The sequence below is a fragment of the Dermacentor albipictus genome, chromosome 5 (genome assembly GCF_038994185.2).
Source record: "Dermacentor albipictus isolate Rhodes 1998 colony chromosome 5, USDA_Dalb.pri_finalv2, whole genome shotgun sequence".
Taxonomy (NCBI): Eukaryota; Metazoa; Arthropoda; class Arachnida; order Ixodida; family Ixodidae; genus Dermacentor; species Dermacentor albipictus.
In genome coordinates this window covers 2,474,787-2,488,440 of record NC_091825.1, presented here as the reverse complement: position 1 = coordinate 2,488,440, position 13,654 = coordinate 2,474,787, and the positions used below count along the sequence as shown (strand labels likewise).

The following is a 13,654-nucleotide window of genomic DNA, read 5'->3' as shown; positions in this document are numbered from 1 at the left end:
CTGTGAAGAACTGCATTCGCTGCTGCTCCCAAGCTAGCATTCTCTTATGCAATATGCACATCACAAAGTACTTCTTTCTTAGTGGAACATGAAACACGGTAGCAACGTGAAAGTGCAGCCTTTTCTTTAAATATCACATGAAATATGAAATAAAAACATCCCTTGACCCATCATAGTCATGACAGACTTGATGGAAGCAATACATATGATTGGCACTCTGTACTCATGGTCACCATCAGCAAAAGGTGCGAAAAATGTTCATAAAACATATCAGAATGAACGCAACCGCCGCATCCTGTGCATTTTGACGCTCAGGTACATGTACGCTGGTAGGAGTGAGGAAATATGCTTGCTAGCCATCTCTTGTGCTAGGTGTATCAAAACTTCTGTGCAAGCATGAATACGCAGGCGAGGCAAGCAAGTAAGGCGTTATGCATGAGGATTCAAACACAAACAAAATGTAACGCCGAGTGTAGTGACAGCATTACACTCGTCACCTCATGTCCAAATGGGTAGATGTAAATTAACGTAAAAGCGCAAAAAATAGATAGGTCAACTTTATCACACTATGATGACAAGTACATCACAAACCTTGTAGTAAAACATGCTTCAGGCAGCAAAGCATGTGACAACATTGCAACATCAGCATCACACAATTCGTTTTCACCACGGCATGTAAAACTTGCAGTTACATTTACGTGACCTTGCAAGAAAGTATGACTATCCCAGGTATGTCCATTCCCTTGTCAGTGTTATGAGTCACTGACTAGAAGCATTCATTTCTCGGCAGCAATTGTAGTGCAATGCTAAACAACAGGTGAATCATAATTGTAAAAAGGTGAGTGCACTTGCCAGCTCTGATGAGACATGTTACATAAAACATGAATAATTGGCTCTACAATCTCACAGCACCCAGAAAGTGTCACGCGTGAACGTTATTCTTGCAATGACTTCTTGGATCGAAGACTAGAGGAAACCAATCACTGGTGTGGTGCAATGATGATGGTCATTTTCATTTGTGAAACTATGCAACTTAAAGAGTGACTAGTTTGGTGCTCTGAAAAAAATACGACATTGTAGTCGTTGCACCTTAGCCTCACTGTGCCGAAATGAAAATATCACAGTGCAAACACTATGCGGTAACGCTTCATAATGAGTGCAGTAAGCTACAACACAGTGAAGCAATATAAATATCGCAGTACAAAACCCATACACAGAAATCGACAACTACTTGTAACGATTCCAGTGTGAATGACTAGGCGCCTTCGAAATGTGTAAATAAAAAAAAGCACGCTGGCATTGCAGCTGGATAAGCATAAATAGAAAGAGGCAAATACAACAGAACAAAAATGGGTGCGCGCATTGCACCTCTCAACCAAAAAATCCTCCTATTACTCAAAGGAAACTCAAACAACAGAACAAAAATGGGTGCACGCATTGCACCTCTCAACCAAAAAATCCTCCTATTACTCATAGGAAACTCAAACAACAGAACAAAAATGGGTGCGCGCATTGCACCTCTCAACCAAAAAATCCTCCTATTACTCATAGGAAACTCAAACAACAGAACAAAAATGGGTGCGCGCATTGCACCTCTCAACCAAAAAATCCTCCTATTACTCATAGGAAACTCAAACAACAGAACAAAAATGGGTGCGCGCATTGCACCTCTCAACCAAAAAATCCTCCTATTACTCATAGGAAACTCAAACAACAGAACAAAAATGGGTGCACGCATTGCACCTCTCAACCAAAAAATCCTCCTATTACTCATAGGAAACTCAAACAATAAATAAAACAAACGGAACTGGTGAAACAAATGAATAAAATGATAAAAATATATAAATAAATATAAAAACGATAAAATAAATTAATTTCTCGGTTGCTGCAGGTGCTCAGCGATGTTCTGCGCTATGGCGCGCACCTCCTGTAGGATCCCCTCCTGGGCTGCTGTCGTCCGCTCTGCCGCGACAGCGAGGCGGGTTGTGGAGGCCTCAATTCTGCGCAGCACCTGGAATGAATAATCATGGTGGAACTGTTCGCATCAGTTGCTAATTACTCGCAACCAGCTCACGGCTGCAAGCTGCTGTTGTGAAGAATTGCAACGTGCACAACGATTCCCTCTCTGCTGAAGAGCCACTGGCCTGATGGCATCCTTTGGCAGTGTCAAGCATCGCGTACAAGCTATGCCCTCTTCGTTTGGATAGACAAAGACCTGCTGGAACTACTCTTCCGTCATCTACTCTAATGCATCTCTCACCACCAAACAGCCCTTTTCAGGGCTAACCAACCTTTTGTCCGGCGGTTGATCGGTGGCAAGACACGTTACCGAGCCCTCTATACAACGCATATTTCTTGTTTACATCCCAAGCTGATTTGTTTTTCAGATTCATGATTTACTTATAACAAAGCATAAAGAATATTTATGTCCTTCATGTAAAATGACACCAAAGGGCCTACGAACCTGCAGCACCTCGTCGCCCTGTTCCAGGCTGCGGGCGCACTGCGAGGACATCGTAGTCAAGGTGTCCACCCGTCGCGGTCGCTGTCGACGTGGTGGCCGAACAGGGTGCTGCAACACTGAAAGCATACAGCATTTTCTACAGTTGCACTGCATTTTATGGTACGAATAAAAGTGGCTATGGCCACGTTATGGCTTATTGGGCTAGTTCAATAAAATACAAGAGCTCATTTTATTTAACAGCTTGAGGATCAATAACTTACCAGGTGCAGCGGCCACCCTTTCGGCAGGCGCCGCGCCGCGCGGTGGATCCTCTTCCGCTGTAGAGTAAATACATTAATGTTTACGAACTGCACAGACACGGCGATAATTAAAACACTGGTTACTCTGATGCTTACGTGTCACTGGGCTCACACCCGCAGCCTCGTCTTCGACGACGACTTCCATGGAGTAGGCGGGGACGTCAGCCTGCTGGAAAATGTCATAAGCGTGGCTATTCGTTACAATGCCTATGTTACAAGTTTTCGTACTAATTTGCGAAAATATTGTGCAATTATTGAGTGCTTAATGATCCCATGTGTTACCGTCCTCGTGCACTTCCCTGAAGTCATTTTAATTCTGTGTTAATCACTTAATCCCCCTTTTCCCGAAAGAGACGACGACGAAGTTACTGTGTTCGGTTGCTGGTTTTCTTCTGGTGCTGCAGTTTTTCTCTGTTTACATTTTGTTTGTGCATCAGTAACAGGCAACGACGTTTGTGCTGCACCCTGAAGTCTTCTACTCTGCTGGGAGATCCTCCCCGCGGAGCTTGCCATGGAAGATATGGTCTTGGACGCGTCTGGCGGTCAGCATAGACCGCTCGCGGCTCGGAAGCGGCTCAGTTCGGCAGCAGGGTCCGACACTACTGATTCCGAGCTTTCTGACTCAAGATCGGAAGATTCGGATGCTTTCATACCTGTCAAGCACCGCCGCCCACGACGGACGTCTCCGGCGTCGTCCTCAAGTGATGGGACTATCATATACAGCACCATCAAGACTACGACAGTAGCTTTCATTCCCATCGACGCGATGGTAAGCGTGAATGCTATCTCTCGACAAAAACTTAATGATTTCTTCTTCAAACTGGCCCCTGGACTAATCCAAGAGGTTCGCGTGAACCCCTGGAAAAATGTCATTGCCGTTGACACGACTGATGATAAGATGGTGCAAACTCTACTTGGTTTGTCTGAAATCTGAGGGGTCCACACACGTCCCTACATACCACAGGGTACAAATATAGTGGCTGGTGTCGTATCTGATGTGGACTTGGATCTCAAAGACGACGTTTTTAAGACCATGATCGTTTGCACGCCACCATGCAAAATAATTAGCGTTCGAAGGCTGGGCACGTCAGAGTGCATGAAGATACTTTTCGCCTCTGGAAAGCTGCCTAGTCATCATCATCATTCATCATTTATTATTCCCTTAAGGGTCCCTTCGGGGACATTACATAAGGGGGGGGGGGAAACATCGATGTGAAAGTGCCATACATCAGCTCAAAAAAAAAAAAGCAAACAAAGGCAATAGAAAAGTAAATAATAAACTGTAGAATACATCAGGTATAAACAGAACAATGCAAATATCTCAAAACTGAGTAGCAATAGATAAATAAAAAAAGTACACGTAAATGTGGAACATGCTAAACATAAGTGGCAAGAAATAAGAAAAGGAAAAATAGGCGATGACAAGCAAGACGGATTGCTGGGAGAGGAAACGCGAGGAAAAGTGGCTATTTTGGGTTGAAATGGTCTGATAGTAACTGTCTAAATTTGGAGGGATTTGACTCTAAAACCACGGTTTCGGGAAGATTGTTCCATTCTTTTATGGCGATGGGGAGGAAGGATTTATTGAAGGCGTTGGAAGAACCATGCAAACGCTGTATACTAAGGGAGTTAAACAAACGGCGAGATGAGCGTATCGGAGCATGTAATAAGTTCTCGCGCAGTGCAGGAAAGTTAAAGTATAGTTTATGAAAGAGACAGAGCATTGCCAGTTTTCGGCGGAGTGCTAGAGGTTCGAGTCCGAGAGTCAATTTTATGTCGGTAACGCTGTGCCAGGGTGAGTACTGGGAAGTTATGAAGCGGGCTGCCCGGTTCTGAATGGCTTCGAGCGACTGACTCAAGTAAACCTGGTGAGGGCTCCATATGGCTGAGGCATACTCCATTTTAGAGCGGACGTATGTTTCGTATGCTAATTGCCTGATGGATGGAGGGGACATAGCCAGAGATCTTCGGATGAAACCAAGTGTTCTGGAAGTGTTTGCGCAGAGTTTCGTGATATGGTCCACCCAAGTTAGCTTGTTAGTTATTTCGACTCCTAGGTATCTGTATGAGTTTGTTACTGATAGCGCCGTGGAGTTCAGCGAGTACTGGAAAAGGGTAGTGGAAAGTTTACGAGAAATGTGCATGCATTTACATTTTGAAATATTAAGCTGCATTAGCCAATCAGAACACCATTTCTGGATTTTGTTTAGGTCGTCTTGTAATGATTCCTGGTCGGTATTATCGGAGATGCGGCGATAAATGACGCAATCGTCCGCAAAAATACGGATGGATGACGAAATCCCAGATGGCAGGTCGTTGATGAAAATTAGGAAGAGAAGCGGAGCAAGGACGGAACCCTGGGGAACTCCAGAGATAACGTCAGTAGCTTTAGACGCATGGCTGGCGATGACTGTGAACTGTGAGCGGTTAGTTAAAAAGCAGCGAATCCAGGATAAGATAAGAGGGTCGAGTGATAAGCATGCAAGTTTACACAATAGACGTTGGTGAGGAACGCGGTCAAATGCTTTTGAAAAATCTAAGTAGATGACGTCTGTTTGGAATGAAGAATCTAAATTAAGGTGAAGATCGGTTGTAAATTCGAAAAGTTGGGTTTCGCACGAGAAGCCTGCTCTGAAACCATGCTGCTTGGGGAAGAAGAAAGAATTGTGATCGAGGTGATTAGCAATATGGGAGTAGAGTATATGTTCGAAGAGCTTACATGAGATGCATGTTAGGGAAATGGGGCGATAATTAGAAGGGTCAGCGCGGTCGCCGCTCTTAAAAATTGGCACAACCTTGCTTGATTTCCAGTCATCCGGAATTTGACTGGTATTGAGGGACTGCGTGAAGATGAGCTGCAGGATTTGGCTTGTGAAATGTTTCGTGCCTCTAAGTATTTTAGCAGGAATGTTATCACGTCCGGGTGAAGTGGACGGCTTGAGGTTATCAATGAGCTTTGAAATTCCCTCAGATGTGATGGTTACGGGTGGCATTGGAATAAAATTTAGGCTCGGTAAAATAATGCTCTTATCCGCTGGCTCGTGGGTGAAAACTGAGGTGAAGTAGGAATTCATCGCGTCTGATCGCTCGCAAAGCGGAACGTCTGTGCCGTCTAGTCTTTTTAAAGATATGTTATAGGAGCTGTTTTTGTTGGGCTGTAGCAAATTCCAAAATTTCTTGGGGTTAACACGCAATATTTCTAGAAGATCGTGACTGTAGAATTTTCTTTTGGATGACCGCAATAATCTAGTGTATTCGCGAAGGATGCTGAAGTATTTTTCCCATGTTGCAGGGGATCCGGAGTTATTGGCATTACGGAAGAGGCGCTTCTTTTTTCGTGATAGCTTATGCAGCGAGTTAGAATACCATGGCTTTGTGGAATCCCCGCGAATGCAGATGAGTGGGACGTAGGCGTCTATGAGCGATAAGATTTTGTGCTTAAAAAGACACCAATTTTCGTTCACGGATCTGGTAGCCATGGACGCTTGAAAGGTGGTGAAAAAGTGTTCCAGGTCGGAGTTTATGCTCGCGAAGTCAGCCTTACTGTAATCACGGATGTATTTGATGGACGGTTGACGGGGGGAGACTTCAATCGTCAGGTTAAAGAACAAGAGATTGTGGTCACTCAGCCCACTGCAACATGAAAAGGACTGGATTAGCTCAGGACTGGATACAAGAATGAGGTCAAGAATATTTGAGCCTCGTGTTGGCTTGTTTACTGCTTGGGAAAGGTTTGAAGTCAGGACCATTTCAAGGAAATCTTTAGATTGGCGAGATGACGCAGTAAGAGCCTCCCAGTCGATGTCCGGGTAGTTAAAATCACCGCAAAGTATCAGATTGGCATGAGGAAAACGGGATTGCAAGTCTTGAACTACAGAGTGAAGGTCCGTAATAAAGAAATGATCCGTGTCAGGTGCTCGATAACATACAATTAGTATATTGGTACAAGAGGGAAGGCAAATTTTCAGACACATTATTTCGCTATGGCTGCTTATCTCGAGTAAAGTGGATGAATAAGTTGAATTCACGAGAGCAAGAATGCCGCCTCCCCGGCGATCTACTCGATCTCGCCTGTAGATATGAAAGGACTGTTTGCTGTGGAGCAATTCTGAGTCGTTAATATCAGGTGTTAGCCAAGATTCAGTAAATAAAGCGATGTCAGTTCTATGGTCTTCGAGGACGGCCTCAACTGTTTCTTTTTTTGGCAGGTAGCTTCTTATATTTGTCAGTAGGACAGAAATTTTGTTAGTTTTAGCTGTGCGCAGGCATTCTGACAGCTGGACCTGTGGCAGGGAAGTGTCGCACGGCACCCGCGTTAACCGCTATGAATGAAGTTCTACAACGGCATCTGTTTCGGCGTTGTAAGTGAAAAGTTTTCTGCCGATAACCAACTTATCAAAGCGGATCTTAAATGAAGCGTTAGTTTGTTGGGCATAAGAAAAAAGCTTTTTCCGGGCTAGCCGAACTTTAGCCGAGTGATCCTCACGAACTGAAAATGGGGTTTCTTTAAGTTTCTGTCCTGCAATTAGAATTCTTGATTTATCTTTGAAGTGTGCAAGCTTAACTATTATTGGGCGGTTTTTACCTAACTGGAAACGACCTAGGCGGTGTGCACGTTCAATATCTTGGCTACCAATTGAAATACCCAGGTGTTCGGAACAGAAGGAAGTAATGTGGGCCTCAGACTGGTCCCAGCTTTCGCCGAGTTCGTCCTGAAGTCCTAGGAACAATATGTTTGTGCGTCGCAAGCTGTTTTCAGCGTCGTCGCACTTGTTTGTCAGTGCTTTAACGTCTGAAGCAAGCTGGGCCAAGTCGGTGTTTGTTACGGACGCAGCTGCTTTTTCTGGGTGTGTTTCGATAGTTTTTTCGAGTATTTCGACGCGCGCTGAAAGACGATGCACCGAGTCTTCAATGTTCGTTTGTGCGGACCGGATCAAGGCAAGCTCGGCAAGTACGGTGCTCTGAGCGGATTCAATACGAGATATGGCTTGGTAAATTGTTTCCAAAGACGGCGGAGCATCGTTTCCGTTAGGGCCGGGGTTTAGTTCGACATCACCAGATAAAACAAGGAGAAGAGAAATAAGGTGGGCGTTGAGCAAGTGGAAGCAAGCGATACACAGCATCCTTTGACAACACTCGATGGCGTCTTTGGGGCACGGCACCGCTAGCAGAAATGGGTTGCTAGAGTGACAGTACGTGGCACAGGGAAGATAACTAACCTGCAGCAGATGAAAAAAGGGCGTCTGCATGACGAGTTGCGATGCGGTGGCGTGCCCCAAATGACTCCAGTGGTACAGCGGCTTATGTAGGTGCCGGATTCCCGCGCTTGTGCCGGGTTGCCAGATGGCAGACTGGTCCACCGCTGGAAGCAGCGGATGCAGGTCGATGTGGTCGTTGTCGATGTAGTCGTCGCCAGCTGGCAGCCAAGCAATTTCGTTGACGTCGAGTGGCCCAAAAAAGCCTGAGCTTTCGGTGTTGGAGCATGAAGTGGCGGGGCCCCATATCCAGATTGCCTGCAGCAGATGAAAAAAGGGCGTCTGCATGACGAGTTGCGATGCGGTGGCGTGCCCCAAATGACTCCAGTGGTACAGCGGCTTATGTAGGTGCCGGATTCCCGCGCTTGTGCCGGGTTGCCAGATGGCAGACTGGTCCACCGCTGGGAGCAGCGGATGCAGGTCGATGTGGTCGTTGTCGATGTAGTCGTCGCCAGCTGGCAGCCAAGCAATTTCGTTGACGTCGAGTGGCCCAAAAAAGCCTGAGCTTTCGGTGTTGGAGCATGAAGTGGCGGGGCCCCATATCCAGATTGCCTGCAGCAGATGAAAAAAGGGCGTCTGCATGACGAGTTGCGATGCGGTGGCGTGCCCCCATATAAAGGCTGGACTTGTGCGCTATCCTGTTCGACCTTTCGTACCACGGCCTTTGCAATGCCATAAATGTTTCAAGATTGGTCATGTTCAGGGTTTTTGCACCAGAGATCTGGCCTGTGCCAAATGCGATGGAAATCACCATGTAGATTCCTGTGAAAGCCAGGCATATCGGTGCCCTAACTGTAATGGTGAACATTTGGCAACGGATAAAGGATGTCCCTCATTGAAGAATGAAGTAAAGGCACTAAAAAAGAAAGCCATAAAGAAGGCAGCAGGAGATGAGAGCTCCCGTCGCCGTAGTGCTGCCCCAGCGACTGGAAAAGCAGCCCGTTCAAAGAGTGACAAAGAAACAACGCATCAGAAAGCAGGGGGGCGGACCTTCTGCCTCTCAGACACATCGTGGCCAGCGCTTCCATCGAAACCGCCGGAACAAGTATCTACAAAGACTTCGACCACAGTGGAAAGCACAGCAAACACAGTACCTAAACCGGTATCAACCAACGACGATGTGCAACTTGTCAATCTTCTAAAGATGCTTGTCAACGTCATAAGATCTCTGATCGCCGGTCGCCAGACTCCAGCAGCATCAGCAGCAGAGCAACTTTTGGAGGCACTCGTTCCTGTCCTCGATGGCCTTCGCTAGACGTTTTACCGGAAACAATTCTAACAGTTGTCAGCAGCCTCGCCCCTTTGTGCTGCAATGGAATGTCAGGTCGATGCGACCGCGGCACGCTGATTTAGTCCTTCGACTAGTCGCTATGAAGACTCCACCAGACATTGTAGCGCTTCAGGAAACTAACGTCAGGAAAGACGAATATCGATTGCCAGGCTTCGTGGGTGTCCACAGTAACACTCGATGCGCGGAACCAGCTTGTGGCTCTTTCCAGTGTATGGAGGCGGCGCATACGCGCAATGCTTCAAAAGCATCAGTGTACGTTCGTGCTGACTTGGACTTCGCGGTTATTGACACAGACGGCATCTGTGACGATGAGTTTGAGTGTGCCGCTGTTACTGTGAGCCTCACAGGTGTGTGTACGACGGTGGCAAGCATATACCACAGGCCTACACGTTCTTCCGATACGTCGCTACTTGAGTGCTTAGTGTCTCGGTGTGGTGCCTCGTTTGTGTTATGCGGGGACTTTAATGCCCACCATTCACGATGGTGTAGCCGTCCCCAAGACAATCGTGGGGCAGAGATTAGCGAGTTCATTATCAAGAACGATCTCCAAATACTGAATGATGGTTCACCGACATTTATTGGTAGAGGAAAAGAGCATTCCACAACAGACCTTGCGATAACAACGAGAGATGTGTGCTTAGCCTGGTCATGTGAACCCGACCCGTGGGGCTCAGATCACCTACCCATTTGGTTAACACCAACACATACTGCGGGTCGCCAGGATGTCGTTTATACAGTTACTAACTGGGACAAGTTCCGACAGCTGATCTCAGAGGCACCATCTCAAGACAGCCTATTTAAACATATGAGTGAGTGCTTACAAAAAGCTACAGTACAACGAAGACGGAATATCGGCAAACCAAATCCCGATCTCAAGCTTTTGCGGCTCCGCGCATGTCGACGGCGCGCTTATAGACGGGCGCAGCGCTCTAAACGACGCACCGACTGGACTATATACAATCGCCTTGATGCAGCCATACGGCGGCACACAAAACAACTTCGTCGCAAGAGCTGGGAAGCTTTGTGTAGTTCGTTGCATACTGGAAGTGGTTTTGGAAATGTATGGCGCATACTGAAGGCTCTCCGCACTCCTGAAATCTGCAAGAATCCTACGGCTACATTGAGCATAGCGACTGGCCAGTCACCAAAAGTAATAGGAGAGGCATTTGCAGACCTTTTCGTCTCTCATGCATCCAGTGACACCACAATTAGCGACCTTCCTTGTTTGACAAGTCACAGCACCGTAATCGCTTCCTACGGTCCAGCTTGCCAGATGGACGAGGCAGATTTCACTCTTGAGGAGCTGCGACACGCGCTGAGCCTCTCCAAACGCCGCACTGCTCCAGGCGCAGATGGTGTGACGTATCAAGCATTGCGGAACGTTGATAAGAGTTTCCATGACCGTATATTGGACGAGTATAACGAAGTATGGAGAACCGGTGTAATCCCTGCTGAGTGGAAATCGTCCGTGGTAATACCAATTTTAAAGCCCGGGCGTCCAGCAAGGCACCTGAAGTCCTACCGACCAATATCCCTAACTTCAAACATCATCAAGTTAATGGAGCGAATGGTCTTGTTTCGCTTAGATGTCAGGCTAGAGGAGCTGAATTTTTTCCCTGATGTCATGAGTGGCTTTCGTCGCCGCCGTTCGGCTCTGGACAGCATATCAGACCTCGTCTCAGCACTCGAATTTGCTAAAGAAAACAAGCATTCCGCCTACATGCTCTTCCTGGACATACAGCAAGCTTTCGATTCAGCTCCGCACAAGGCGATTATTTTCGCTCTTGCAACCGCGGGAATTTCGGGTCGTCTGCTCCAGTTTGTGCGTAATTTTCTGTCGGAGCGTCGGATGAAAGTGCGGGTCGGAGGAGTAACTAGTGAATACCGAAATGTGACGTGTGGTGTTCCACAGGGCAGCGTATTACCGCTTTTGTTTAACGCGGCACTCGCCGCGCTTCCAAGTCGTTTGCCTCGAGACACTGACTTCCCTGTGAGCATAGCTGTCTACGCAGATGACATTGCTCTGTGGATAAGCGGCCCTTCGCACCTTGGTCCGCGACTTCGTGCAAGCTTGCAAAGAGCTCTCAACGGTACTTCGGAGTACTTGGGTGAAGTTGGCCTGCTCATATCACCTGCTAAGTCGGCTGCAATAGCATATCACCCTAAACAACGCGCTCGTCGAACAATGAGCCGACTGTATCTTGACGAAACGCCTATAAACTGGGTGCGACAACACCGTTATTTGGGCTTAATTGTGGATGATCGCATCTCTTGGCGTCCTGCCGTTAAATCTGTACGACGCAAATCGCACTCCCTTCTTAAGTATGTGGCCGCCTTAACTGCTCGAGGTGCTGGTTGCGACCAAACAACGGCTCTTCAGGTGTACCAGTCATCTGTACTTTCAGGCATGCTGTACGCATTACCAATTTTGAACATACCACCTAGTTTGATGGCCCAACTGGAGCGAGATCATCGCGTTGCCCTTCGACTAATGCTTGGATTACCTCGTGAGGCGCAATCTATTGCATTACTTACTGAAGCGCATCAGTTACACCTGAGGCTGCAAGCAGATCAGAGAGCTCTGTATCACATTGAGCGTCTGCACCGCGCATCGAATGGTCAATCGCTCCTTGATCGTCTGATTCACCGCCCATTATCTCGCATGGGAAAAATGGCGGCATTATTTATGGATATCACTACCCTTTCTGAACATGCTGCTTCAGATACGTCTCCGCCTCCAAAAGGTATCACGAAACACGTATTCCCCGTTTTCCTCACAATCCCTGACATGCACAAAAAGTCTGATATGGCTGTTTCGGCAATATTTCAATTGGCTCAGTCTCACTTGTTCGAAAAGTTTCCAGATTATCTTCAAGTTTTCACGGATGCATCTGTACACAACGACGGTCAAGGCGGCTCTGCAGCTTTTTACTGCCCTTCAACAGAAGTACGACGTATCTTTCAAATACCTCATCCAACTTCGTCAACAACTGCGGAACTAGCAGCGATTAATGTTGCACTGAAATACGTGCAAGAGGAGTTAATTACATCGAAGGTTGTCATCTTTACGGACTCCCGTGCTGCCCTTAGCAGGTTACAACGCAGTGAGCTTGATTGTCCACTTGTGCGCAGCATTAATGACTCTGCGAGCAAAATTACATCACGTGGGGTATGTCTCGTTGCTCAATGGATACCTTCACACGTAGGAATCGCCGGCAATGAAGAGGCTGATCGGCTCGCTTCAAGTTGCGTTCATAACAACTGTGACTGCCCAGAAATTACGTGCAAGCTTGATGACGCTCGTCTGTTGATTCGTCGCCACCTACTCAAGCAGCATCCAGATCAGCGCGTCGCAAATGGAACGTTCCCGCCCCGTGTTCGTGGTCGAGGCTTGCCTCGTCGCGCTAGAGCACAACTGCTCAAGCTGAGGGTTGGTTGCGTGAACGTGCACGAACGTTTATACAGACAAGGGCGTGCGGAAAGTCCATTGTGTACGTCTTGTGGCTGTTACGAGACACTTCAGCACCTTATACTTGAGTGTCCCGCTTTCAGTGCGCAGCGCATGTCACTAGTGAGAAACTATCATCTCCTTGGTCTGCGGTGTGCGACACTCGAGGAATGTTTATACCCCAGTGGCTGTGCATCTAAACGTGATCAGGCCCATCGCGCCCTACTAACCTTTATAGACCTAACTAACTTAGGTTCACGTTTGTAGCATGAACATCCGACATTCAGTTGTAGCGTGACCTTTAGTGCCCGGCCCTACTGTGTGTGATCAATACTGTAGCCTAACGCTTCTTCCTTCGAAGATGGGAGGTGGCGGGTTCAAACACCTTGTAGTGTATATTGTGAACCGGTGATTACGTGCAGGTGATTACGTGAAACGGTGATTACGTGCAGCTTCACTTGGCGTCTCATCGTGGAGAACACAATCAGCCGCATAGCGAACTAGCCATGGACGTGGTTGATAATTGTGGAGGCTGTTCGACGCGGCGTCACTTTAATTCCGGCTGCAGAGTTCTACTTTAGTCTTTAGATTTGTCCTGTTGCAGTGTTGTACTTTGTTCTTTAGACTTGTCCTGTTGCTCTCCTTTCCTTTTTCCTTTTTCCTCCCCTCCTTCCTATCTTCCATTTCTGTGTTGCTGTCGCCTCCCTTCAGAAGAGTAGGCAGGCGTTGTGCCCCTTCCGGTGGCAGTTGCCAGCCTGCTCCTCGCTATCCCTTTCCTGTTACCTGTGTATATGTGTATATGTGTGCAAAACCAATAATAATAATAATAATTCCCGAAAACGCAGCCAACTGGGATTCTAGTTCATTAACCTACCTGCTTTTCCATTCTCTCCTACG

The 13,654-nt window shown here is 47.2% G+C and overlaps 2 protein-coding genes across 7 annotated transcripts in view; one reads left to right on the top strand and one right to left on the bottom strand.

The window, feature by feature from the left end:
* LOC139059817 (putative nuclease HARBI1) overlaps window positions 1-13,654 on the top strand; it is a 121,063-nt gene that overhangs the window by 3,617 nt on the left and 103,792 nt on the right. For 2 of the 6 annotated variants that reach the window (XM_070538208.1, XM_070538203.1), the window contains exon 4: window positions 1,892-2,018. The exons of 3 other annotated variants lie outside the window; for them this stretch is intronic. The gene's annotated coding sequence lies outside the window, so the exon portion shown is untranslated. Of the gene's footprint in view, window positions 1-1,891; window positions 2,019-13,654 lie in introns of those variants that run through there. One more of the 6 variants, XM_070538207.1, reaches the window with a different exon arrangement.
* On the bottom strand, window positions 1,871-8,622 carry LOC139060228 (uncharacterized). Its single transcript, XM_070539287.1, has 5 exons — window positions 7,983-8,622; window positions 2,860-2,932; window positions 2,725-2,781; window positions 2,465-2,580; window positions 1,871-2,011 (listed from the first exon to the last, which is right to left on the bottom strand). Exons 1-5 carry the CDS (start codon window positions 8,598-8,600, stop codon window positions 1,871-1,873), a joined length of 1,005 nt encoding a protein of 334 aa, XP_070395388.1. The 5' UTR covers window positions 8,601-8,622.

Bases quoted from the DNA above. Each gene is read 5' to 3' on its own strand.
- LOC139060228 (XM_070539287.1), bottom strand. From the start codon at position 8,600: ATGCAGACGCCCTTTTTTCATCTGCTGCAGGCAATCTGGATATGGGGC. The intron at 2,782-2,859 runs GTAAGCATCAGA...TTTACTCTACAG, and splicing joins GGGTGTGAGCCCAGTGACAC to CGGAAGAGGATCCACCGCGC. The intron at 2,581-2,724 runs GTAAGTTATTGA...GTATGCTTTCAG, and splicing joins AAGGGTGGCCGCTGCACCTG to TGTTGCAGCACCCTGTTCGG.